Source organism: Megascapheus bottae, chromosome 7 (assembly GCF_031878675.1).
Source record: "Megascapheus bottae isolate mThoBot1 chromosome 7, mThoBot2.hap1, whole genome shotgun sequence".
Lineage (NCBI taxonomy): Eukaryota > Metazoa > Chordata > Mammalia > Rodentia > Geomyidae > Megascapheus > Megascapheus bottae.
This window is the reverse complement of record NC_143515.1, coordinates 10,212,028-10,239,602: the sequence shown is the minus strand read 5'-3', so window position 1 is coordinate 10,239,602 and position 27,575 is coordinate 10,212,028. Positions and strand designations below refer to the sequence as shown.

The 27,575-nt window shown below is 51.0% G+C and overlaps 1 protein-coding gene and 1 long non-coding RNA gene across 3 annotated transcripts; one reads left to right on the top strand and one right to left on the bottom strand.

Annotated features, from left to right (window-relative positions):
• Positions 1-840: 840 nt before the first annotated feature.
• Zap70 (zeta chain of T cell receptor associated protein kinase 70) lies at positions 841-26,096 on the bottom strand. The gene is made up of 13 exons (XM_090336453.1): positions 25,968-26,096; positions 17,522-17,954; positions 16,338-16,498; positions 6,390-6,528; positions 6,216-6,300; positions 6,091-6,137; positions 5,866-5,917; positions 4,879-5,071; positions 4,313-4,519; positions 2,744-2,936; positions 2,407-2,547; positions 2,207-2,319; positions 841-1,070 (listed from the first exon to the last, which is right to left on the bottom strand). Exons 2-13 carry the CDS (start codon positions 17,921-17,923, stop codon positions 947-949), a joined length of 1,857 nt encoding a protein of 618 aa, XP_090192579.1. The 5' UTR covers positions 17,924-17,954; positions 25,968-26,096; the 3' UTR covers positions 841-946.
• Positions 2,951-6,420, top strand: LOC150060299 (uncharacterized). 2 transcript variants are annotated; one of them, XR_016536220.1, is made up of 4 exons: positions 2,951-3,308; positions 4,094-4,540; positions 4,674-4,759; positions 6,204-6,420. It is a non-coding gene; the product is annotated as an uncharacterized LOC150060299 (long non-coding RNA). The 2 variants fall into 2 exon arrangements; XR_016536219.1 differs by having other exon boundaries at positions 4,094-4,759.
• Positions 26,097-27,575: the final 1,479 nt, after the last annotated feature.

Below are 27,575 nucleotides of genomic sequence, written 5' to 3'. Positions count from 1 at the left end.
CATGCCACCAAAACTCTCAATCTCCTCTGGGCCACTGCCCGCCTGGCCATTACGCTCTCACTCCACACGACGGGCTGCGGGCTGCGACCTCCGGGCCTTGCCTGTACTCCCACAGAATAACCACAGGCTTCCCAGAGCACCTGGGCTCACCCATAAATAAAACGCCTCCCCCGAAGGCCAGCAAACCTGCTTGCTTCTCCGTGGGGCTGAGTGGGTGACATGCCCTCCCCAGAGCCAGTCACTCAGACCAGCAGATTGGGGCATTGGCTGGGAGCTGGGGAGAGAGCCAACGACAGAGAAAAGAGATGCCTTCGTTTCATTCCACCTGGTGGGGAAGCCCAAAGGAGCAGGCGTCAGGTGGCAGAGACCTCCCTCACCTGTGGCTGCTTTCAGGCTGGCCTAGAGGCCTGAACGCACACTAAGCGGGTGTCCCTGTGCCTCGGTTGGGGCCGGATGGGTGTGGCTAAAACCTCTCCAGTGACCCTCACGGACACGCCCGCCCCGCACCCCAAGCAGACAGGGATACTGAGGTCTGGGCCCCTCCCCCATACCACCCTGGCCTCAGTTTCCCCCCTCTGTCCCAGCACCTCCTTCACAGAAAGATGCTCTCAGGAGGGTGGGGGAAGGTGGAAAGCGCACCCCCTCCAGACTCAGAAAAGAGGAGGCACTGGAGCAAGAGAGAAGAGTTTATTCCCACGATGGGAGCCACCTTCATTGGACACTCTGGGCTTCGGCTCCCTACGAGCGACGCCCTCTCAGCCCAGGACGGTCAGCAGGCACCAAACCGGGCGGCGCCCCCGCTGCCCTCCCCGCCTAAGAGGACTGGGGACGGGGGGGGGGCCGCCTCAGGTCTCAGCAAGTTGACCGCAGCCAGACGGCCACTCCCAACTGCAAGCGGAGGGGGAAAGGCCCAGGATGGGGGTCGCAGGGTCGGCGCTGCCGGGGCTCAGGCACACGCAGCCTCCACCCCCGGCCCACCCTGCGGGGCGTCCTCCGCCCGGCTCGCCGTGCAGTAGTAATAGGTGCGCATGCGCTGCTCCACTGCCAGGAAGTCTGGGCGGTCTTCCCACCTGCAGGAAGCCAGGCAGAGCTAGAACCCGCCTTCGGGGGAGGGGAGGGGAGCAGGGCTTTCAGGGCTGGGCCACGCCCCGGGAGCCAGGCTTCCCAGGAAGATGCCATCCGAGGTTCTCAGTTTGAAGCCAGCCATAAAAATCTGTGGGATTCTCATCTCCCATTAACCAGCAGAAAACCAGAAGTAGAGGCGTGGCACAAGTAAAGTCAGCCTTGAGTGAAAAAGCTAAGGAAAAGCACGAGGCCCTGAGTTCAAGCCCTCAGTGTCAGCACAAAAGAGGACGAGGGGGAGAAGAGGGAAAGGAGAGTTCTAGAATTCAGGACTTGCAGATGGCCAAATAGCACTTGATGACATACAAGATATTGGGGTGGTCACGTTCTGAGAATTGACAGGGACTTGTTGGGGGGTTAAGTTCACGGAATGAGAAAATGACACTATTGAGGGTTGGGTTCTGTAAGGGGGAACACATGGGAAGGGCTGGGTATGTGCTGAGAGTGCTGGGGAACGGTTTGACCTGCGGTAGCTGGAGTATTCATGGTAATGAACATGGGGCGTCCATGTGCTGTGGCGCCACCCGCCCCCCTCCCCGGTATTGGTTTGGTGTGCTGGCTATGGTCTGATGGAGCCTGAACTTCAAGGGTTGGAGAGAAGTGGGTCATCCATTCTCCTTGGGTGTTTCAAGGCCACATCATTCCGTGCAAGCCACATGAAGAGTAAGGTGACAGAATACTGGGGTGTGCTGTCTGGCGGGACGCTGGGGGTGCGGGAGTTGAGTGCTCTGAGTGTTCGGGGACAATGTGTTTGTCTCTCTTGGTAGTTAGGGGCTGAGAGTTGGCCGGACACCACAGAATTGTCCCGTGTCTGCGCACTGGTGCCAGATGCTGCGGGAGCGTGGACCTGAGTTTCGCAGAGCCCGTGGTGTGTGGAGTGTGGGCCGGGTGAGAGCTGAGCCGGGCCGCGGCTGGACCAAGCAAGTGCTGTGAGTCCCGGACAGGGACGTGGCGCGGGAGAACCTCGGTGAGTCCCAGGGACGCTGATTGGACCCCAGGAGGACCGCCTTCCGGCCCGAGGCCCAGGGATTGGTGGAGCGGGGCCCCGCCCACCGCGGCCCCGCCCACCGCGCCCGGCACTCACTCGTAGGTCCAGCAGTCGCTCATGAGCGCGTACATTTCCGGGGGACACTCGGGCGGGCACTCCATGCGCTTGCCCTGCTTGATGAAGTCCAGGACCTCTGGGCCTTTCATCTTCTGCTCAAGCCACGGGCAAGGACGCGTGTAAGAGCGAGCCCCCGCCCCGGCCCACGCCGCCGCGCCCGCCGCCGCCGCCGCGCCCACCTTGTAAGGCTTCTGGCCGTAGGAGAAGGCCTCCCACATGGTGACCCCGTAGCTCCACACGTCGCTGCGGCTCGAGAACTTGCGGAAGTTGATGCACTCGGGCGCGTACCACTTGAGAGGCCACTTCCCCGCCGAGCGAGCCTGGCCCCGGGCGAGGCGGCTGAGACGGAGGCTCCGGGAGCCCGTCGCGGCCCCTCCCCGCCGCGGCCCCTCCCCGCCGCCCCCTCCCCACCGCCCCCTCCCCCCGCGACCCCTCCCCGCCGTCCCCCTCCCCCCGCCCCCCTTCCCTCGCCCCCTCCCCGCCGCCCCTCTCCCCTCCCCGCCGCGCCCCGCTCACGGTGTAGTAGCTGTCATCCGCGCCCAGCGCCTTGGAGAGCCCGAAGTCGCTGATCTTGGCGTAGTGCCGGTTCACCAGCAGCACGTTGCGCGCCGCCAGGTCCCGGTGCACGAAGTTCTTCTCTTCCAGGTACTTCATCCCCATGGCCACCTGGTGCAGCAGCTCCGCCACGTTGCTGACAGGGATCTCCTCCCTGGGGTGGAAGGGAAGGCGGCTGATGCCCGTGCGTGTGCTCAAGAAACACTTGCTGAGCGCCGGCGCGGGGGTGGGGACACGGGTATGTGCAAAATCCTTGGTCTTGGCTAGTCTGGAGACTCCAGATTTAAAGTCTGTAACTGCATGCTGGGACCCTCGAGCTGGTTTCTTACTGTCTCCTCTGCAGCCAGGAAATAGGGCAGAGTTCTCTGCCTCTTTCATTTATCCATAACCTAAGTCCCTGTAATGGTTCCTGACGCCAAAATCCTGTTCAACAGATAGCTGTCCATCCATGGCTGAGTGTGTGACAGGGCACCAGGTGAAGGTATTTGCCCCCAGCACAGAGTGTGGAGTAGCAAAACACCCCTTGGTGAGTGTAAACTCGTGCCTTTGGGGAAAGAGTTTGGGGTCATGCCCGAAGACAAATGAAATTATAAAACCTAGGTAAAAGGCAGAAAGCAAACAATTCAGTCTTTGCCAGCCACATATAATCTCTGTCACATGGTCTTTGTATTTCATCTTCAACCCTTTAAAAAAAAATCTAAAATCAGGTCAGGAGTTTGGCCTAGTGATGAGTGCTTGCCTAGCATGCACGAAGACCCCGGTTCAATGTGGTACTGAGGTACCACATGCATAGAAAAGTAGGAAGTGGTGCTGTTGCTCAAGTGGTTTAGCCTTGAGAAAGCCCAAGGACAGTGCTCAAGCTCTGAAATCTAGCCAAGAACTGGCAAAAAAATAAAAATAATTTAAAAAATAAAAATCTAAAATCACAATACAAAAACAAGCTGTAGGCTGCAGTTTTCTGCCCCCGATTTCTCTCACAATCAATTATTAGCCATTCTCTGTGGGTTATGGATTTGGCCCAGAGACTGTGCGTGGCAGGGTCCAGGCTGACGTTTATGAAGCTCTGGTGTGCTGATCACCATCAGCTCCTCACGGGAGCCCTGGGATGGACTCTGTCGTTGCCACCAGGACAGTCAGCATCTCTGCTTTGCAGCATGAATGTGGATATGGCAGGATGTAAGGGAATGGGTAAGAGTGCAAAGTGCACGCGCGTGTGTGTGTGTGTGTGTGTGTGTGTGTATGTATCTAGTAGTACTAGGTCTTGAACTAGCACTCTTGCTAGTCTTTTTTTTTTTTTTTTTTTTGCTCAAGGCTGATGCACTACCATTTGAGCCCCACCTCCAGTTCCAGCTTTTTGCTGGTTAATTGAAGAGTCTTCCTCGTTTGTCTGCCTAGGATGCCTGCAAACTGCAATCCTCAGTTCTCAGATTCTTGAGTAGCTGCCTCCTTGAAGGTGTGAACACGAGTGTATGGATTCGCACACGTGAGTCTGCGCACCCTAGCCCTGCCCCTCCCACCACCCATGCTCACTTTTTACCAAGCAGGAACTTGTGCAGGGGCCCGCCCCCTGCCATCTCCATGACCAGCATGAGCGCCTCGGCCTTGCACACCCCGATGAGCCGCACGATGTAGGGGTTGTCCAGCTGGTGCATGATCTGTGCCTCTCGCATCATCTCGTCCTTGTCTGCCTTCTCCGTGCCCTGCTTCAGCACTTTGATGGCCACATCAATCTGCTTCCTGCCCGAAACACAGCCAGCCGTGAGCACAGGAGAGGTGTGACATGAGAACACCCCCCTCCCCCGTCCCCACCCATTTATGTCTTCTCCCCCAAGTTGGGTGAGGATGCTATGGCTTGCCACTCCCACCAAGTGGAAAGTATTTACTCTTCCAGCTGCCAGGCTCGCCCACTGAGGACAACTTCTAGCCACGCCCTCGCCAGATCTGGAGAGACTCATCCACGTCACTCCCTCAGCCAAGGTGACACCTCCTCTAGCCAACAGTCAGTTTGGGGCAAAGGCCACCCCACCACTCTTCCATAGCAAACTGATGAAACAGATATTGGGGTGCCCACCTCCCCCGCATACAAACAGCCGTACTTGCGCATGCGGTAGACACCCTGGCGCACAGAGCCAAAGTTGCCACAGCCAAGTTCAATATCCGCCACAAGAAGGTTCTCACGCTTCAGGAAGAGCTTCTTGTCCTTGAGCTCCTCAGGGTCACTGTAGGGGCTCTCATACACACTTGTGTCCATTGGCATCGGCCGGGGCTTCTCTGGGGTTGCTAGACGTGCTGGGGACACACACAGACACACACACACACACAGCCAGGCACACCCAAATCAGGGGAATGAACGGGGAGAGGGAGGGTAGAGAAGGAGGGATGTCTCAGAGAAGTCTGGGACATACTGCAGACAAGGATGCTCTGCCCCTCCAGAGCATGCGTATACATGTGGATAAGCATGTTATTCCAGTGTGTGTGTTCATGCGCATGTTCATACTACACACATGCCTTCACATCTGTGGGTCCCCTCCGAGGCCACATGGGCATCACAGCTAATTAGGGGTCCCAGCTGGAAGGTACATCCATATGTGTGCACCTGCCCTGCATCTGCCTGCCCCCATCTGCCTGGGCACCTCACAAACCAGGTACCAGGCCACTGAGGATGCTGTTCACGGAGACATGACTGTCTCCGTGAACACACAGGAAACACGTGAGCACCTGCAGCACAGTGTCCAGGAGTGTGGCCCGGGGTGAATCTACCCATATTTAATGGCAGCTCCTCCTGTCTCACTGTGAGAATGAGCTACCCGCCCTCTTTCTTGTCTGCCTGGTGGTCAAGGTCACCACCAATACTTCATGGGGGGATTCAGTGAGTTCAAATTTATGAGGATTGCCATACATTCAGGTCAGGTGCTGAGGTACGGGGGGAGAACCCTAGGGGCCAGGTATAGCGCCGTGTGACAGCACACCTTGGAAGGCACACAGGGGCAAAGCACATCCACTGCTTAGGGCCCAGTCTTATCCTCCCCACACTCTTAGAGACTAGGCATTAGCTCCAGCCATGTGCCCTTGTGCCGGCTTACCTGGCTCAGGGGTGTATCCATCTGAGTTGAGGGTGTCCACCCGTCTCTGAGGCTAAAGGTCACAGAGGCAGCAAGTCAGCTGAGTCCATTCTGGGCCCTAGCTCCTCATGAGCCGCAGGCCTGCCAAAGACTTATGAAGGTTGTGTTCTGGAAGACTCTCTGCCTTCCACGCCAGCTTCCCAGAAGCCAACCACCCACCCTGTCCCCTAGGGGCTGCTGATGTACCTGGGTGAAGGTAGATGGGTGGGCTGGGAGTGTGGGAGCAGCAGCACCTGAGGGCACAGAAGTGACCGTGAGCTGGGGAGAGGGGTGACCTGCATCTCTGCCTCCTCACCCAGGTGCCCGCTCACCTGCAGTGCTGGCACTGGAGTTGGGGCAGACCTCCTTGAGGCAGTAGATGAGCCCATCGGCCTTCAGCTTCAGGTATTCCACCAGCTGTGGAGAGGGGAGGGGGTTGGGCGGGTCTCCCCACCTCCCCGATATGGACCTAACATCTCCCCAGAACAGGGTGTGTGGCCACCTACCTGCCAGAGCGTGTCAAACTTGGTCCCCTCAGGAATGCAGTACTTGCCGGCCTTGTCCTGGCTGATGAGGTAGTGGTACACAGTTTTCCCATAGATCATGGACAGTGCATACGTGCCCTTCTCCTTCCGGGGCCTCAGCCTGGTGGGGAGGGAGGGGTGTCAGAGCCACCGACCAGGCCCTGGAACACCTCAGAGCACATGCACACACACATACACTAGGGGTTCCACACCCCAATGCCTCACAGAGAAGTGGGGGTGCAAGCAGAGACGGTTTCTCTGGTTCTGGGTTCACAGGGACATATGCAGCTGTGTAAGGGCATGGGCAGATTTGTGGCCATCTACAGAGACTCCAACCACAGTGGTGGACACTCAGCTGTGGGAAATGAAACACCCGCCCACACAGGCCACCTGGTCCTGCACAGCTGAGTGCACAGCCTCCCCTGGCCAGACACCTGCCGGCCACTGGGAGACAGTCATCCAGTCCACAGGGGCATCCAGGCATCAGCACTTGGCTGAAGGCACTTGGCTGTCTACACTTGGCTGTCTACACTAGGTCTTCCACACATAGACTTAGGACCATTCTCTTGGGGGAAATAACGCTGTTTCTAGCCAAACTCACACAGATAAGCACAGCTGTGACCAGCTTGCAGGGCATAGTAGTGCCAGTGAGCACAGGCCATCTTATTTGGCAGACTCTGGAGCGAATGAGACCCTCGACTGCCCTCTGCTGGAGACTGACCAAAATAAATACTCAAATCCTGTGGTGGGGTTTGAGTCCCTCAGAGATGGTAATTTTGTGCAGCAACAGGCTGTCCACCCATCCCTAGGCCCCCTCCAACCGTATGTACACACACACACAGGCTGGCTGGCTGGATGTCACACACTGGAACTGTCGCATGAAATCCACGTTGAATGTCAATTTCCAATGAAGGAAGGCGGGAAGTTGGTAATGGCGAGGGATGAGGGTTCTTGTAGCTGTAGAAGGTCTAAGGATAGCTAATCCCTAAGTTCAGAGACTGCCCTGAGTTACAAACAGGGACTAGCCATCCAGGAGACCTATGAGTGAGAATCCTCACAATTGTAAACCTGCAGGCCCACATTCAATCACTGAACAAATACCACCAGGCCATGCATCTCTGAGAGCCTAGATACATGGTAAACCAGACGGCTGTGAGCACACCTGCCCATTAGGTCTTCCTTAGACGAAAGCAGGAAAAGGTCTGCATCACCACAGCAGAGCCTGAGTGAGAGACAGAGGGGTGACTGTGACCATCTACCCTTTCTGGATGGCTTATTGCCCAAAAGACAATGCAATGAAGGGTGACACAATTCCCAGGCTATCCCACAACTGTCTGGACTACTTGAAGAGACAGGAAATTAAGGTAGGGGTGACAGAAGGCTGAACCCAAACTAAGAAACAAATGTTTCATCAAAAGGAAATCACTTGGATAACTAGATTAGTGGGCTAGTCTGGAGGTCACAGTCGCTAGAGACTTGTCTACTTGAAAGTAAAAGGGTGACACACCTTTTTTTTTTTTTGCCTGTCCTAGGGACTGAACTCAGGGCCTGAACACTATCCTTGGGCTTTTTTTTCCTCAAGGCTAGTGCTCTACCACTTGAGCCACACCACCACTTCCGGCTTTTCTATGTGTGTGGTACCTAGAAATCGAACCCGGGTCTCCATGCATGCTAGGCATGGAGATACCTTTAAGTTTTAAACAGACAAGAGAAACTCAACACTGAGTGTATGGATAATACATACACACACACACACACACACACACACACACACACCAGCTGTTCTCATTAAAAGTCTATTTCTATTGCTGTTAAATCAGGGCTTAACCAAGTAACCTGCTTTAGCTCCTATGATATTCAGTTGTGCATCAAGGCCATCCTGTTCCCTTTTGCTGTTTCCAACAACTCTGTGCCTACCAAGGTGGCCTGGAAAAGCCACATGGGAAAACCGGGCACACAGCCTGCCCATGTCACACTGGGTGAGTGAGGCCAGTGGGACCATCCACCCCCAGTGACTCACTGACAAACTCAAGAAACCAGCTGAACTCAGCTCAGACTGCTCAGAGGGAATAAATGGCTATTTTGAGTGGTTTGTTACACCTCAAATGCTTTCTTTGGAAGGAGACATCAACTTATGAGAAAGAGCAGAAATATACCACACAGGCTGAAATATTGGTGGTAACACTACTATATTTATTCCAGTGCCACACAGCCAACTTTATTTGCTGGGACAGTGCTCTGTCCTTGCAGTTTGAATTTGTCCTGTAATCCTGGCTACTCAGGAGCCTGAGATCCAGAGGATCACAATTTGAGGACAGCCTGAGCAGAAAAACCTTCAAGATTCCATCTCCAAGATAACCAACAAAAGATGCCAGGCTGGAAGCCAGGTGTGGTAGCTCAAGCCTGTGTAATCTAGCTACTCAGGAGGCTGAGATCTGAGGATCGTGGTTCAAAGCCAGCCTGGGCACAAAAGTCCATGAGACTCTTATCTCCAATTAACCACCAGAAACCCAGAAGTGGCTCTGTGGCTCAAGTGGTAGAAGGCTAACCTTGAGCTGAAGAGCTTAGAGATAGCACCCAGGCCCAGAATTTAAGCCCCAGGACCAACCAAACAAACAAGTAAGAAAGATGTTCTGGAATGACCTTTTCAGGGGTCAAGTTCCTCTTCCAACTGAACCTACCAGAACCATAAAATGCTACCAATTATACAGAAACTAAGCAAAGGTTTGGAGCTTGCAGACTTACAGGTCCACTTGCTAGTAACAGGTTAGCTTTGACCAGTGTAAGGGTGATCTTGGCCTTCATGCTAGGCCCAAGCGGCATCAGACTTTCTAGCGTACTCTGAACCCTTACCTTGAACTCTTATCTGGGAAGCAGACTACCAAGGCTGATCTTTCACCCGTAAGGGTGAAAGCTCTACTGCTGCTGAATTGACCTCCTGTCGCCAGCTTTAGTCCCGCACTGACAAAGCAGTGATCAGCTACAAGGACTTTGAGAAGAATCCATTTCCTGTCCAGAACCAGCCTTGCCTAGTTTGTCAGGAGCCTGGCTTGCTCCTCAGAGCTGCAATTGGCCTCTTGCTCTTTCCTCGGGATGAGCCCCAGCTTCCCCATCTCCCTGAGAGCTTCAGTCAGTGTATACTACCCAATCCTTCTCCCGACCCCCTGCCCTCTGCTGGTCCTATTTGTCTCTGAGACTTTTAAGCCAGATGGATTCCCAAAGCCATTAGTCCTGGTTTTCCTGTGATTCCTTGTATTTTGATTGATTGGCTAACTTAAAACCAGTCCTAAACTGCTGTGCTGTGCAAATAATAGCTTGCAAATAGTTCCTTCAGGTCTGGCAGGGTGGCTCACATCTGTAATCCTAACTACTCAAAGCTGAGATCTGAGGATTGTGGTTCAAAGCCAGCCCAGGGAGAAAAGTCCCCAAGAGACTCTTATCTACAATTAACCACTCAAAAACTGGAAGTAACACTGTAGATCAAATGGTAGAGTACTAGCCTTGAGCACAGAGAGGTTCAGGGACATCGCCCAGGCCCCGAGTTCAAGCCCCACAACTGACAAAGGGAAAAGTTCCTTCGGGCAGTGAAACTGTTTGTCAAACAACACTGAGCCAAAAATTTAATATTTAAAGCACACACACACACACACACACACACACACACACAGATGAAAGCTGAGACTACTGTTGTTGAAGCCGTATGGAGGCTCAGAACCCTCCCTGCCCTGACAGGCCTGTGGTCCACAGCGGTAATCCCAGCTATTTGGGAAGTGGAAATAAAAGGATCACAGGGTAGCCCAGTCAAAACGTTCATGAAACTAACTTTAAAAAAAAATCCAAGCTGGGTGCAGTGGCTCACGTTTGTAATCCTAGCTACTCAGGAAGCTGAGATCATGGTTCAAAGCCAGCCTGACACCAAAGACCCTGAGACTCTTATCTCCAATTAACCTCTAGAAAACCAGAAGTGGTGTTGTGGCTCAAGGGGTAGGGCAGTAGCCTTGAGCTAAAGAGCTCAGGGACAACACCCAGGCCCGGGGTTCAAGCCCCATGGCCTACAAAAAAAAAAAAAAATACAGGGATTGAGAGTTTGACCTGGTAGTAGAGTGCTTGCCTGCCATGTAAAAAGACCTGGCTGGGTTCGATTCCTAGGTACCACATACATAGAAAAAGGCAGAAATGGTGCTGTTGCTCAAGTGGTACAGCTCAGGGACAATACCCAGATCCAGAGTTCAGGCCCCACAACCAACAAAAAAGAAAGAAAGAGAAACCCCAAATCTCACCAAATTTGAGATGCCTATGACTTTAATATGACCCACTGTTCCAATCCTATGATAAATATTTGCAAATACAGCTGATTTAATTCTTCTAGGGCAGCCCCTGTCCCTCAGTGGCTTTGCTTTGGCCAGCGGTACATCAGTAATATTGTACATACACAGGCTTGGAAAGTTCTTGTGCACTGTAACTTGTGAACCTTACCTCCAGTACTGTGTGAACACTCCCGGACAAGCCTGGTAATGACCACACCTTGACCAGCACACTCCCTACCATGCAGGCAACACGGAGACATCGCTATGTGTGTAACTGTGACCAACCCCCCTGATTCAGTGCACACCCAACTGAGGGGACCCAAATTACTCAGTGGGCTCACAGACCTGTGAGAAGTAGTAAACTGTTGTTTTGAGCCAGTAATTCTCAGAGTGATTTGTTACACAGCAAACTGGCATAAATGCAAAGGTTTCCTCATGAAGAAAACAACTCTCACTTTAGTTGTTCCAAAGTTATTCTTGCCAGATACCAATGGCTCGTACCTATAATCCCAGCTACTCTGGAGGTTGTGGTTCAAAGCCATTCAATGGAGAAAAGTCCCAAGACTTTTGAAGATAGCTTCAATATAACTGGCAAGAAAGAAAAGAAGAAAGAAGCCACACACATACAAAAGAAAAAAATCCCCAGAGCTGGAGGTTTGGCTAAAGTAAAGCACCAGTTGAGCAAGCACAAGGCCTGGGTTCAAACCTTAGTTCTGAAAAAGAAAAAGAAAAAACCATCTTGGAAGGTTGGTTGGTTGATTCTATTCCTGTAGTTGACTAGCCAACAGCAAAGGGAACTATTTATCTTTTGGGAAGTTTGCAGTTGGCACACAGCTTGCCGGGGTGAGAGACAGCAAGGAAAGGGATCACGTCCTAGTAGGCTGGCCCCACAAGAGGCGGAGCCAGCATAGTGGGGAGCAGGCAGGACCTCTCTGCCAGTGACCCCACCCAGGACTGCACCCAGGAGAAGGAAGGTCTGGGGATTGTTCCCATACTCTTCTTGGAGGAGGAGAACACAAACTACCTAGGGTCAGGGGAGAGAGGCAAGCACAAAGATTTGAATAGACATCTGGATAACATCTGTACACACACACACACACACACACACACACACACACACACACACACACACACACACACACACACACACACACCCCTGGGCACAAATCAGAGACCAACAGCTCCAGCTGCGTTCTCAATCTCATAGTAGAGTTTTTGTTTTGTTTTGTTGGTCATTTTTAATAGCAACCTAATCTAACTTAGGCCTTTGGTTTGCTTTACTTTTTGCCCCTCCAGTGGTTTTTAAGAGTTTAGAGATTCTTTTTGGCTGTGATAGTCATGTGGCCTCAGCTGTGGCTCAGACATGCACAGACCCACGGGTCCTACATGCAGGAAGATCTATCGTGTAATGTGTTTTTATACATGCCAGGTACTGTGCTATGGCTTTACATGTGTTAATTCACATAATTCTAACAGATTGTTGGGGTCAACGTTGACATCATCCGAAGCACAGGTAAAGGGAGTTGCTTAATGAGCTTCTACCTGGCCATGATAAAAGCCAGGTGCCAGTGGTTCACATCTGTTATCCCAGCTACTCAGGAGGCTGAGATCTGGGTATCTTGGTTCATAGCCAGCCATGGGAGGAAAGCTAATGAGACGAGAGCCAGAAGTGGAACTGTGGACCAAATAGTAGAATGCTAGCCTTGAGCAGAAAAGCTAAAGGAGCCACTTCTGGCTGCATGAGGGAATTTAAGATGAGACTGGGCATACATGGCTGGTGTACTGAGCTGCAGGTCCAAGTGTGAAATCTGACCTGGGTCCTGGCTGGAGGTTGAAGATACATTCCAAGAAAGTTCTGTAAAAACACATCATCAACTCCAACATAAGAGTTGACCTGGCCATAGGAAAAAAAAATATCTTCATTGGATCCTCACTGAATCCACCCATACATTTTTTTTGCCAGTCATGGGGACTGAACTCAGGGCCTGGGCACTGTCTTTGGACACTTTTTGCTCAAGGCTAACGCTCTGCCACTTGACCCACAGAGCCACTCACTTCCAGCTTTTTCTGTGTATGTGGTACAGAGGAATTGAACCCAGGGCTTTGTGCATGCTAGACAAGCACTCTATCACTAGACCAAATTCCTGGCCCCATCATCCATCTTTACACATTCTTCTCACCAAATCTAAGATGTATTCTTTCCACATGAAGAAGTTTCTATACAACTCGAGTAATTTAGCAGATCAAGTTACTTTTTCTCATAAGCATATATACACAAACTATTAACACAACAGCTCATAAAATGTCTTTGTGTTTTTCACAGGTTGGGTGTGACTCATTTGTGAGTCACTGACTCCATTCTGTGAGTCATAATGAGCTTTGTTCAAAAGCAAAATAAAATATAAAATATCAAAATGCTTTGTGCAGGTCCTTTATTTGAATTTTATGTATGTATTTTCAGGAATACTTAAGTAAATTTCAATATCCTAGAAAGATATCTGATGAATACAATCATTTACTAGTGGGTGTCATTTGGTTTCAAAATAGCAAGTATTTGTACACTCTGGTTTTATATTATGGCTTGCAACTAGATGTAAGGTCTTAAGATACTCAGTTCAGTTACATATGCTGGGCGCTGTCCCTGAGCTCTTTAGCTTAAGGCTACTGCCCTATCCCTGGGCCTGAGCACTGTCCCTGAGCTTTTCAGCTCAAGGCTACTGGCCTACCCTTGAGCCAAGCCCCACTCCCTAGAGGAGCCCCACTTTTCTAGTGGTTAATTGGAGATAAGAGTCTCAGGTCCTTTTGTGCCTGGGCTGGCTTTGAACCACGATCCTCATATCTCAGCCTCCTGAGTAGCTAGGATTGCAGGCATGAGCCACGGCGCCCAGCTCCTTGAGCTTTCTTGAGGCTAGCACTCTACCACTTAAGCCACAGCACCAGTTCCAGCTTTTTTTAAAATATGGTTTTATCAAATGTGAAAACCCCTTTGAAAAATGACAGGCCTCGGTGTGTTATTTGTAATTGTGTTCTTGCCATGAAATCTTAAAACCCTCAAAGCTCAAAAGCTACTTAGGAACTCAGCAGCATACTAAACTTATTGATAAGCATCTTGAATATTTAAAAAAGAAAAGTTATCAACACAGTTTCTTAGTTGTTTTCCTGCCATTAGTGAGAAATCCTTACAGTTGAACTTACTTGTGGAAAAAGAAAAAATATCCCCCACAGCTACTGAAAACTTATTTCAGAATGTTTGGATATGGTGTGCACAATTTTTGATAAGTCAGGCAATCAATTAAAAACTAGACTGAGAGCATGGCCTAGTGGTAGAGTGCTTGCCTAGCATGCACAAAGTCTTGGGTTCCATTCCTCAGTACCACACACATGGAAAAAGCCAGAAGTGGTCTGTGGCTCAAGTGGTAGAGAGCTAGCCTTGTGAAAGCCCAAGGACAATGCCTAGGGCCTGAGTTCAAACCCTAGAACTGGCCAAAAAAAAAAAAAAAGAAATGTACCTAGCGATAATACAATAAATCTTCAAATCTGCTGATTTGTTGACATCAGTCTGGTACAGAATTTGTAATCCAACTTGATGAAAGAATGAGATCAGAAATTACACACTTATTTTATTGCAGATATGAGTGATGAGATTATTTTATGGAGGATTTTTTATGGTTCTTCAATTTAGCCTCACAGTGGATTAGATATGTTTACAGAATTAAAAAGGTTCATCATTGTTGGTAATTACAAATTAAAGTGCATTACAAGTGATGGAAGAGCCAGTGTAACTGGGAAACAAAAGCAAACTAATAAAAAATAAATGCTAGGGGCCGGGAGTTTGACCTAGTGGTTGAGTGCTTGCCTAGCATGTACAAAGACCCGGGTTCTGGGCCGGGAGTTTGGCCTAGTGGTTAAAGTGCTTGCCTAGCATGCATGAAGACCCAGGTTCGATTCCTCGGTACCACATACATAGAAAAAAGCCGGAAGTGGTGCTGAGGCTCAAGTGGTAGAGCTCTAGCCTTGAGAAAATCCAAGGACAGTGCTCAAGACCTGAACTCAAGCCCAGGACTGGCAAAAAGAAAAAAAAAAACCAAAAAACAAAAAAAAAAACAAAGACCCGGGTTCAATTCCTCAGTACCCCACATACATAGCAAAAAGCCGGAAGTGGTGCTGAGGCTCAAGTGGTAGAGCTCTAGCCTTGAGAAAGCCCAAGGACAGTGCTCAGGCCCTGAGCTCAAGCCCAGGACTGGCAAAAAATAAATAAATAAATGCTACCAGTGACTAATAATGGTACCATGTAGAATCACTGAAGCTTAGCGTCCAGAGCCCTTCCACAGGTTCTTGTGGAACGATGGGAAACTGTAGTAAAGGTGGTTAATGTTATTAAAGGAAGGTCAATAAATAAGGAATTCTGAAAAATAATGTTCAGAAACTGACCCATCCACTTACTTATGACACCTTAAAGCTTATCAGCATTTTGGACTTAAAGGAAGATTTTCTTTTGCTTTGTAGAAGAGTATCTCTTTTTTGTTTTAACTATTACTTACATCCAGTTTGTGAGAACTGGAGTTTTCAGTCTTAACCCAGTTAAAATCAAAGGGAAGAAGCAGGTTGAATGTGTAACAGGTATGTGAGTGGCATTAGCTTCGTGTGTTCCAGGCTGGAACACACTCACCAACAGATATACACTCTCATTCATGCTAATGAAGATCTTTCTTGCTTTGTTTTGTCAATTCTAGGGCTTGAACTCAGGGCCTGGGTGTTTTCCCTGAGCTCTTTTTGCTCAAGGCTAATGCTCTCCCATTTTGAGCCCGACTTTAAACCCCAGGATGCGCACGCGCACACACACACACACACACACACACGCACATGCACACACACACACACAGAGCCAGAATTACCTAACTCTGCTCCAGGCCATCAACCTCCTCCATTTTTCTTCAAGATGTCAGGTAAATTGCTACCTTTTTGAACTTGGCACTTGCCATCCTGTCTGCTAGAAACACTTCCACCTCAGAGCTGCCATCTCACCTCTAGTGTGTTTTGTTTTGTGGTTTGACACTGGGGATTCACCCAAGGCTTCCACATGCTTAGCAAACGCCCTCCCACTGAGCTTCCCGGGTCCTTCCACTACTCCCTTCTCATCTCCTTCAGTCCTTTGCGCTATAGTTGCCTTCTTGGGAACTCTCTGGCCACCCAATCAACGTCCATGGGCTTTCCCGTCATACATCGTGTAGCTAGACCTTATCATTTGGGTTGTTTTAGAGACCTTTGTTGTTTCTTCTACCTGCCATTCACCAGGACACTTATGTCTATTTAGTTTGGGTCACATCCTCAGCGTCTGGTACCCAGCAGGTATCTAATGAATGAGCAGAAACGGAGACAGGGAGACATTTGACTACCTGCCCGAGGACCACAGGTGGTAGGTGGCAAAGCTGGGCTCAACCCGTTGAACCAGCTCTGAAGGCTTTGCCAGGAGTCCTATTACCTGTGTCCACACGGGCACATCCTCAAGCCCCCCACCACCCGGATCAGATTCCTATCTGATCCCTTACCTCACCCCCACCCCCGCCCCAGGAACCCAGCCCATAAGCCCTGGCCTCACACCAGGAACACAGGTCCCACATACAGGAACTTGCCGTCTGTCTGCGCTCCCGAGTAGAGTTTGCGCTCGGCTTCCTCCCGCGTCAGGCTGCTGTGGTACCAGGGCATCCGCTCATGGGCGGTGGTGGCAATGAGCTTCTCCACCTGCGGGGCCTGGCTGATGATGGCCTGCTCTAGGGCGTCTCCCTTGAGAGGAGGGGACCGGAGGGTTTAAGTGTGACCGCGTACACAGCCCTGACAGGGTCCACCTCCTGGCCCCTCCTGACTGCCCCTCCAGTCAGGCTCCCCCACCCACGTTCCTGCATGCACCCTCTAGACAGTGGAGGACGGCTTCTCAGGCCCAGGGAGGCGCCATGCCTCCTCAGGCGCACCTCCCGCTGGAAGATCAGATGCAGCCCTGGGAGGCTCTCGTGTAGACCGTGCTAGAGGGGATCAAAACCCACTCCCCCACCCCACACACCCCTGGCCAGCTACTCCACCAGCGCCCCTCACAGGCCGCCCTCTCTGACTGGGTCCTCCGGCCAAAGGTTTTGGATCCTCCAGGCCGAGAGCCCAGCCGGTCTGGCACAGGGAGTTGTGCACCATAGCTCAGGCTAGAACGCATGCCGAGGGCCGCCAGAGCCCGGGTCTCACAAAGCCCGGCTAGGTCCCACCATCCACCAGGGCCTCACGCTCTTATTTCCAAACCCCACACCTCACCAGCATCCTACAGGCGGAAAAGAAAAGGAAAAAGCTTCCTCCTACCCACCCCCCACAAATCCTGGCTCCCCCTGCCCCTGCCCCCGCGTCCATCCTGCCGGCCCCTCCCCTTGGCCCGCCCGATACCCCACAAGATTCGATCTGGGTCACTGGACCCAACTCAGAGACCACTAGTCCAGACCAAACCCAGACCAAACCCCCAGGTTCACCCCACACACCCTACGCCACGCCCCAGGGCCTACCCCACAGACCACAGGCCCCACCCCACAGACCACAGGCCCCCTCCCCCACCCCAGGCCCCGCCCCCACGTGACGTCCAAAGACTCCAGGCCCCGCCCCCATATCCGCCCCACAAGCCCCCTTTCCTGGGCCCGCCCCGCAGCCCCCAGGCCCCTCCCCCTGCATGGTCCCCACGCCCCGGCCCCGCCCCTGGGTTCGCCCCTTCTGCACTGGGCCCCGCCTCCGGGCACGCCCCCCGGCCCCAGGCCCCGCCCCATCCCATGCTCTCACCTCCAGCTTCCACGTCTGGCGCACGTAGTCCCGCACCATGGCGTCGCGCAGGCAGTCGAAGACGCCGGGCTGCGGCTCGAGGCCCGCCGGCCGGTTGCAGGGCTTGCGCAGGTTGCAGGGCAGCCCGTCTGGGTCGAGCGAGTAGAACTCGCAGAGCTCTGCGGGGCCGCAGTGAGCCTTCCCGCCGGCGATGGCGTAGGTGCCGTTGAGCTGGCGCTCGATGGGGAAGTGGTGGAAGCGCACGTCGTGCACCAGCGACAGCACGTAGCCGCCCAGCGAGCGCAGGCACTGGCGCAGCAGGAAGAGCCCGTCGGCCATGCCCGCCAGCTTCAGGTGCTCCTCGGCCTCGGCGCGCGAGATGCAGCCGTAGAAGAAGGGCAGGTGTGCGGCGGGGTCCGGCATCGCCGCCCGCGCCCCGCGCCCCGCGCAGGCCCTGTGGGTCGGGAGGAGCGGGGTGCGCATCAGGGCTCTGTCCGCGTGCCGAGGAGCCACGGCCTGCCGGACAGGGCTGGACCCGGACGGCGAGCTCCAGCCCCACATTCCACTTCCGATGCCTCAGCGGCTCCTTTGCTACCCCACCTGGAACCATCCGTCCTTTCCTAAATCCGTGTTGAGTGCTTCACTGTGTTTCACCCTCCTGCCGAGGATTTACTCTCAGGGCACACTAGGTCTCCCCCTGTTCCCCTGAAGATAAAAACTTTAAGGGGTGGGGAGGATGCAGGGCGCAGTGGGATAAAGCGAACAGAATAAACAGTTAAGACTGATTCCAGCTGGGTGTCTTCAAGTCTGTAATCCTCACTACTCCAGAGGCTGAGATCTGAGGATCACATTTCAAAGCCAGCCCAGGTACCAAAATCCATGAGACTCTCATCTCCAATCAACCACCAGAAAACCAGAAGTGGCACTGTGGCTCAAGTGGTAGAGCATTAGCCTTGAGTGTAAAGAGCTCAGGGACAGGGCTCAGGCCCAGAGTTTCAAGCCCCAGGACAGAAGAAAAAAAAAACTGATTCCAAAGGAAAAAGAACGTCATTTAAGGAGAAAGAGGTCACCTTCTGTAAGGAGGTAGCATTTGAGCCAAGATGGGAAAGATGAAATGGAGCCAACTTTTCAAAAAGCCCCACAGAATGGGGAACATCACGCAGAGGACCAGCATGTGCAAAAGGCCCTGAGACTCTACAAGCTTTGTTGATCAGAGTAATGTTCTGCCTTATAGTTGCCCCTCGCCCTGCTTCTCTGCTCTCCCTGACCAAGCATGAGCTACTCTAAACATCCATCAAGAGGGGATTTGTTTAATATATTAGGGTTTCACTCCAACAGGAACTGTGATACCACCATTAAAATGAGGCATATGCAAGTAGTCTTATAGTAACGCTTGGTGGCCTGTAACCCCAGCTACTCAGGAGACAGAAGCCAAGAATCTTTATCAATCGGGAAATGCTGGTGAGATCCCTCCTCACACCTTGGTGTGGTGGTGTGTGCTTGTGGTCCTAGCTACAGGGAGGTAGATGGAAATCCTAGGCCTGCTCAGGAAAAATTTCAAGATCCTATGGGGATAATTCACTAACGCAAAAGAACGGCTGGGGTATAGCTCAAGTGGTAGAGCAATTACCTAGCTAATGAAGGCCCTGCGTTCGAAATCCAGTTCTGTCAAAACAGAAAGTAAATCAATGATATCTGTGATTAGGGGAAGAGGAAAGAAAAGAGAGAAGAGCCAGGTGCAGTGGCTCTCGCCTGTAATCCTAGCTACTCAGGAGGCTGAGATCTGAAGGTCGAGGCTCAAAACCAGCCTGGGAATGAAAGTCCATGAGACTCTTATCCCCAGTTAACCACCGGAAAACAGGAAGTAGTGCTGTGGCTCAAGGGGTAGGGCAGAAGCCTTGAGTTGAAGATCTTAGGGACAACGCCCAAGCCCAGAGTTCAAGTCTCATGAACCACAGGAAAAAAAAAAAAAGAAATAGGACCTCTTTTTTTACTCTGGTTTTTCTGGACCAAGGCCCTCTAAAATTTCCCAGTGTAGCTGCTGTAATGGCCAGCTGCCTTTGTTGCAATAGAATCTTGCTAACTTTTGTCCCAGGCTAGCCTCAAACCACAGTTCTCTCAATCTCTACCTCCAGAATAGTTGAAATTACAGATAGGCACCACCCTATCTGTATACCCTCCCTCCCTCAATACTTAAAATCCACAATAACTCTGTAAAATCAATATGAACACTGAGTTAGAAAATATTGAACCATTGCTTCTAGAGGCAATACAGATTTGGGTTCCTGCAAGACTCTGATCACATTTTCACCAAGTGATCAAAATGTAACTATTATATGACACCTTATATGTTGTTAGGCCTGGGGATGTAGCTCAGTGATAGAGTACTTGATTAGCATTCAGGAGACCCTGGGCTTGATCCTCAGCAATAAAATGAAAAAGAAAACTTTGGCAATGGCTTTCTGACCCATGTTTCTTCCATTAGGCACAGCTTTCTCAGGAACATTAGGCATACCTTAGCACTAGACCTGGGGACATTTGTGTGTGTGTGTGTGTGTGTGTGTGGAGGTGTGCCAGTACTGGAGCTGAACTTAGGGCTTGGGCACTGTCCCTTAGCTTTTTTGCTCAAATCTAGTGCTCTATCATTTAAGCCAGGCCTCCATTTCCAGCTTTTCAGTGGTTAATAGGAGATAAGAATCTCATGGACTCTCCTGCCTGGGCTGGCTTTGAACTGTGATCCTAAGATCTCAGCTTCCTGAGTAGCTTACTGATGTAAGCCACCATCATCCAGAACTTGGGTGTTTTTTTGTTTTGTTTTTGTTGTATTTTTTTTCTTTTGTCGGCCGTGGGGCTTGAACTCTGGGCCTCGGCATTGTCCCTGAGCTCTTCAGCTTAAGGCGGCTAGCACTCCATCACTTGAGCCACAGCACCACTTCTGGTTTTCTGGTGGTTATCTGGTGAAGATAAAAGTCTCATAGCCGAGTGTTGTGGTGGCTCAGGCCTATAATCCTAGCTATTCTGGAGGCTGAGATCTAAGGATCAAGGTTCAAAGCCAGCCCGGGCATAAAAAGATCTGAGTGGGGGGAGGGAAATGGGGACCAAGACATGAGAAAGGGTATCAATGTATGTGAAGTAATGCACCTTCTATCTAGTGAATATAATGTAACCCTTCTATTAATTACAATAAAAAATATATAAGAAAAAAAAAGGATCTGAGACTCTTATCTCCAATTAACCTCTAGAAAATGGGAAGTGGAGCTTGGCTCAAGGGTAGGATGGTAGCCTTGAGTTGAAGAGCTCCGGGACAGGGCTCGGGCCAGTAAAAGCCCTATGACCCACAAAAAAAAAAAAAAAAAAAAAAAAGACTCTCATGAACTTTTGTGTTCAGGCTGGCTTTGAACCATGATCCTCAGATCTCAGCCTCCTGAGTAGCTAGGATTACACCCCAGGTGACTTGGGATATTTTAAACAGTAAAGTCACCAGCAAAAAGTACAAAATTGCCAGAAATGTAGCTCCAGATTGATTTAAAAAGCACATATTTAATGATGTAAACATAAGCCATATAATGAATGATTGTTGTTCTTAAGGTACTATGTTATCTCTCATCACTTTTGAGGTCCCTTGGTTATCTCATATTGTTACACTATCTCACTTTGTTACCTGATATATTGGATATATTTGTATTGGGTTATCTGAAATTAGATAGGGAACGGGGGAAAACAAGATGAGGGGTGGGGGTGGGGGGGAGGGAAATGGGGACCAAGACATGTGAAAGGGTATCAATGTATAGGAATTAATGCACCATCTATCTGGCAAATATCATATAATCCTATTAATTACAATAAAAAATATATGAAAAAAAACAAAAAACAAAACAAAAAGTACATATTTAGTAGAATGCTTACCTAGCATGCACAAAGCTTTGAGTTTGATGCCCTAATACCTTAAAATTTTTCATGTAATTATAGAATGAGAGATGAAGAAAGCCGAAGCCCCACATTATTTAACCTCAATGGGGACAGTGACTCAAATGTTTTTCCACTGTGAGTGCATCTGCAGATGACCCAAAAACCACCATACTAGTTGGAGAATTACAAATAAATTTTAGCAAGCCCATGAATTAGAAGATGTAGAATCTGTGACTAATGATGGTTTATCATCTGTGATAAGTATTGCACATAATGTAGGAGCTAGGGTACAATTCTGCACACAACAGGGGGTGGGGAGGCAGGTAATTTTCTTTCCATTTTCTGTATACTTGCAAATTTTGTATAATGCTGGAAATAAAAACAGGTCCTGATTGCAATGACCTGTTGTCTAAGTTAGGCTCATTAGGAAGGAAAGAAGAAAATTGGCAGGCACCAGTGGCTCATGGCACTGAGATCTGAGGATCACGATTCAAACCAGCCTGGGTACGAAAGCCCATGAAACTCGTCTCCATTTAACCACCAGAAAACCAGAAGAGGCGCTGTGGCTCAAAGTAATAGAGCACTATCTTTGAGTGGAAAAGTTGAGGGACAGCACTCAGGGCCTAAGTTCAAGCTTCATGGCAGACAAAAGAAGAAGAAGGAAGAGAAGGAGGAGGAAGAGGAGAGGAGAAGGAAGAACTGTAGATATGACACATTGTACACTAAAATAAATGAAGTAAAGTCAGGCCCTGGTAGCTCATATCTACAATCCTAGCTACATAGGAGGCTGAGATCTGAGGATGGTAGTTCAAAGCCAGCCTAGACAGGAAAGCCTGTTAGACTCTTATCTCCAGTTAAGTACCAAAACAACAACAGAAGGAAAAAAAACTGGAAGTGGAGCTATTGCTCAAGTGGTAGAGTGCTAGTGTTGAACAACAAAATAAATCACTGAAGTAGGAAACATTATTTTTTTTTGCCAGTCCTGGGGCTTGAGCTCAGGGCCTGGGCACTGTCCTTAGACACTTTTTGCTCAGGCTAGCACTCTGCTACTTGAGCCACAGCACCACTCCCAGCTTTTTCTGTGTACGTGGTACCAAAGAATCAAACCCTGGGCTTTGTGCATGCTAGGCAATCACTCTACCACCAGGCCAAATTCCTAGGCCCTGAAGTAGGAAACGTTATTAAGGACAGACTACGCTTCTGCCTCCCTCCCATCCCACCTCTCATCCAGCCTTAAAGCTGCTCTGCCCACCCCCAGCGCTGTCATCACCCTCTTCGAAGCTGGGACCACCCGTAATAGAACCTAGGACCTGTTCCTCCTGCTTAGGCCTCGGACATCTATCTGGTCCTTGGAAAATACCCTGACCTTCCCCCACCCCTCCTTCCTTGCTCCTTCCTCAGCATCCACTCCCAGGTCCCCTTATTTGGTGATTCTGTCTGTGGCTATAAATGCCGCCACCCCCAGCTCCAGCCCAAGATAGGTTTTGCTGGAAGCATTAACCACCTCCACTTTGATCTCCACCCACTGTTTCTATTAATACAACCTGAGAGCTAGAACTAGCTCACATGGTACCTGTGGCCGAACCCCAGTTAGTTTCCACTTGAGCTACATCAGCTGTGGGGTCTGCCAGCTGCTTCTAGGTGACTCTTCCCCCAGGCCTCCCTTCCTCAAGAACCTACTTTGGCTCTTTTTTAACCTCACTGCATCTCAAATCCTCAGCCCTCTGCTTCTCAGGCTGTGTCTGCTGCTTTCCTTTCAAATTTTTATCTAGAGTGCTCTTCTGTTTCCTATGCCTTCTTCTACCTCCTCCATCTTCCCAAGTCCAGCCAGTCCATCTTGGAAGGCCCTGAAGTGACCCCCACTGAGAATCAAGGCAAGGCATCAGGCTTATCTGGGGCCTGTGGAGAGAGGTGGGTAGTGAGCCTGGTGTCTGGGCCCGGAAGCTGTGGCAGGAAGCTGCAGTTTGAGAAGTTCCGCCCCAGCACTGCCACAGGTGCAGCCTGGGTAGACAGAGTGAATTAGGGCAGAGGAGGAATTGGGGAGAGGCTGACTTCCCAGGGCTGGTTCAGGAGCCAGGCAGCCCAGAGACAGAAACTCATCTCATGCACCTCAACTTTTGTCTTCCCTGCCCAGCTCTGCATGACAGCCGCACTGAAGAACACTGTCCTGCCAGGCAGGCTGTGAGGGGATCCCAGCCCTGCTTCCACATAGCCCCACTCCCTGGTCTTTCTGCACCATACTTGTTAAACACAGAGACCCCATGGCTAGCCATGTGGAGAAGAGCAGTGGGAGACAGGAGGCAGAAGACAAAGGACTAGGGGCAGGACACAAGCACACTGTCAGGCTGCCCTTCCCCTTCGGAGATCAGGCCTGCCTAGAGTAGCTTCAAAGAACTGGGCTATCTGCAGCCCCGCAGACTGACCCAAGACTCAGGGGATCAGAGTCCTGGCAGACCCTGCCCTCCTGTGGAGATGCACAACCTGGCATTATTGGAAGCTCAGGCAGTACTTGGATGGGAGGGGGCCCTTGCTTACTCTAACCTACCACTATTAGCCTTGTTCATCCCCCTGGACATAATCATGGCCACTTCCTTTTAAGCTCACAGCTCCTATATCCTCGTCTGTCTTTACCAAATTGACAGCCTGCTGGTTGGCGCTTGTTCTGACAACCCTGGCTAGAGGAAAGGACAGAAGTCTGCGATCATTAGCAGGACAGACCTGCATGAAGTTCCACCATTCAGATGTCCTCTTTGGGGGTATCTAAGCAAGAAAGGACCAAACTATCAAATATGCTTTAAATGCTGGAGGAACAGATCAGAGAGCTCTGATTATGTGGCTTTCACTTCTGTGTGTAGTTATCATGACCTGGAAGGTGTACTATTCCACAAGACATCCTTTGAGCATCAATAGACTCAAATCAGTGCTAACCATGGCAACCCACAGTTTGAAGCCAGTTCACAGATAAGACTGCAAGACCCTTTTCCCTTATTTCCAATTAATCAGCAAAAGCCAGACATGGGCTCAAGTGGTAAAGTACCAACTTCCAGTGAAAAAGCCAAGCAAGAGTGAGAGGCCCTGAGTTCAAGCACCAGCACTTGCATAGCTCTCATCTGGATCCTCAGGGCCCACACAGCGCCATGCCCTAGCCTGGTCAAAGTATGGCAGCAGCACTTTGAGCTGTCATTGGCTATCAGAGCCTAGACTATCAGTGTCTGGGCTGTGGAGGGGTCAGGAGCAAGTCCCCAAATTCAGCACCCCAAGTGTCTGTTGATTGACTGAACAATGTCACTTTCCCCCACAGAACAAGGCTAATCCCTCCCCCAGTCTCTACCACCTGGGTCCTAAGAGCTATGTGACACCAGCAAGGAATTTTCCCTCTCTGGATCTCAGGCTCCAGGACAATAAAATGGAGAAAAGCAAAGGCAGAGTAGCAAAGGGACAGTAGCAAGAGGAGGGACAGCGTGGCTGCCCTGGGCATTGTAAAGTGTTCAGCAGCACACCTGACCTCTGTCCACTGAACATTATTCACAGCCCCAAATGAAGACTAAAAACATTTCCAGGCACTACCAGAGGCCCTGGGGTCCAGGAAGGTCAACTGGCTCCAGCCTGGAACCACTCCTTTCCTCCTGTTCCTTAGACTAGGCCAGAAGGTGGTCAGCATGGAGTGGTTAGCAGTGGTCAGCAGGGATCTGGGTGTTGCAGCCCACTGGAGAGTTTCTAGAAATTGGAGTTCAGAGCCTGAGAACTAGTGATAATCATTACGATCAAGAGTTTATATAGCACCTGCTATGTCTGCTTTAGCTTCTCACTAATCCTTAAGAAAAGCCCAACAAGGATGAGAGGAATGTGTATAGGCCCAGAATCTGAACCACAGAGAGATGTGCATGGTCACACAGCAGGCGAGTGGCAGAGCCAGAACTCAAATCCAGCAAACTGGTTCTAGACTGTGTACTTCAACAACACACCAGCTGTCCAGCTGCAGGGGCCCTGGCAGGACTACATGGGTGAGGCTGGTGGAAAGGAGGAGAGAAAAAAGAGCTCTAGATTAGGCCAGAAAGACTTTCGTAAAGACTTCTTTTAGTACCTAAAGACCTTCCATCCGATGAGCCCTTAACTGTTCTCCAGCAACTACGTGCTTACCAGCCTAGCCAAGACCAGAGACATGAAGCTCTTGAGTTACTCACCAATAAACCTGTTTCTTCCTGCCAAGACTCTTCCTTGTTAGAGTTGCCATTCCCAGCCTCTAACTCAACACTCAGTGCTCATAGCTATATCTTCATTTAACAGATCAAGGCTTTTAATAAGCACACACCAAGGCTCAAACCAGCCAAGAAACTTGCCAAGGACACACAGCGATCAAGCAGAAATCAAATAGTTGCTTCCCTTACTGTATTGCTGACCTTCTAGGGAATGGCCTACCCTCCCACAGTGACCACAGCTGTGTGTGCGGCCCTCTTTTTCTTCCCAGCAGCTTCCTGACCCATAGCTGACACTGTCCTCCAAAGACAGGCCACCCCAGGGCTCTTAGCCAAGTGCTGCCTGTCGGAGCTTGACTTACCTGAGGATGTGCAGATGGCTGTTGAGGCAAGCAGGCCACCTCAAAGAGTCTCTGGGCCCTAACTCTGACACAGGGCCTACTCTAGATAAAGAATTGAGGCCCACAACATGAACACGGATTTCCTGACTGCCGGAGCCCCAGCTTTAGAGGCTCTGCGGATGCCCTGCCCTTCTTACACATACAGCAAGTATAAGAACGTCACTTCCTGCCAAGGTTCACACCTGGGGGTGGGAAGTGTGCTCCAGGACCCCTTTGGGTGTCTGTGGTGACAGGGTATAGTCTGAAGGGTCCAATGGTGGCTACTTACCAGCAGCAGCGCTGAGGTCCAAGCAGGATAAGCCTGGTGGGAAGGCCTGCTGTGTTGTAGGCTCTCTCACCAGCAGACTAATATGCAACTCAATGTATTTCCTTGATGTGGGGACAGAAGAGAAGGGCTGCATTTGAAGTGTATGGCAAAGTCACAAAGTGCTGTGTTCAAGGAAAATCACATGTCATATGCTCTGAGGTGGGCAGAAGGACATTTCTAGACATGCAACATCTGCCTCAGTCCCATTGGGAGAGGGGCCAAAAGAGGGGGCTGAAGCCTACTGCAGGCTGGGTGGATAAAATGAAGAGTGGACCCCAAACCGGAAGAGCAGAGAAAAGGGGACCTGGATGTACTGAAATGGGGGTAAGGCAGCAAGAGGAAGGGATCTCCAGGGCCCATGAAAACTGGAAGACTCCCTCATCCCACTTTTCCCCCAAGGGGGCATGGACTAGGACCTGCCCCCTGGCTGAACCCTTAAATGGGATGGTTTGTTTCCCAGGCAGTTTAAAGCTAAATGGAGGAGAAACCCACCAAACTAGGTCAAAACTTAAAACTTCTCAGCTCCTCTGTGTGCCAGGCCCAGTGACAGCCTGTCTCTGTCTTCAAATGTCCTCAAATGGGTGTGTGTGGGGGGGGGGTGGAACTAGGGAGAGAAAGATGAATCCACATGGAGATGAGGGCTGCGTGCTGTGTACCCAGAGGAGCCCTCATAGAGCCCAGGAATCAGGGGAACGCTCTAGAGTCAAAGTCTAGATGCAGACAGGGTGACCACACCACCCAGCTCTCACACAGTCCAGCCCAGTCCCACCCAGATGGACCCCACTGCTGGCCTAGCACCACATCCTGCTGTGCCCACAGCCACCTCTGCCTCCTCCTTCTCTCCCTTCCCTTAGTGGGGCCTGCAGAACCCTCTCCAGAGCCCAAGGCCTCCAGACGTTTTTCTTCCCCACTGTTTCCTTGTCTCTCGGACACTTTGAGAAGTCTTAGCAGCTTGCCCACCTGCAGGACCTCACAGACATCTTAGGTCACTGTGGAGGCCACTCAAGAACCTGTCTTCCCTGAATACCACTGTCCACAGGAGAAGGGGACCTGACTGCTCCACTGCCTTCCAAATGGCAGCTCCTTCCTCGGGGACTTCCTCCCCACATCTCTGCTAGAGCTTGCTGCTGATGTCCACCCCCCAAATCAGAATGGGGTTCTAGAGTTCTGGGAGATTGTCTATAGCTTCTCCCTCTCGCTTCCCCCCTCCTCTCTGCCAGTCCTGTGGCTTGGGCTTGAACTCAGGGCCTGGGCATTGTCCT

Bases quoted from the DNA above. Each gene is read 5' to 3' on its own strand.
- Zap70 (XM_090336453.1), bottom strand. From the start codon at position 17,923: ATGCCGGACCCCGCCGCACACCTGCCCTTCTTCTACGGCTGCATCTCG. The intron at 6,529-16,337 runs GTATGTGGGACC...CCTCCCCACCAG, and splicing joins CAGACAGACGGCAAGTTCCT to GCTGAGGCCCCGGAAGGAGA. The intron at 2,937-4,312 runs GTGAGCATGGGT...CTTCCACCCCAG, and splicing joins AAGTTCCTGCTTGGTAAAAA to GGAGGAGATCCCTGTCAGCA.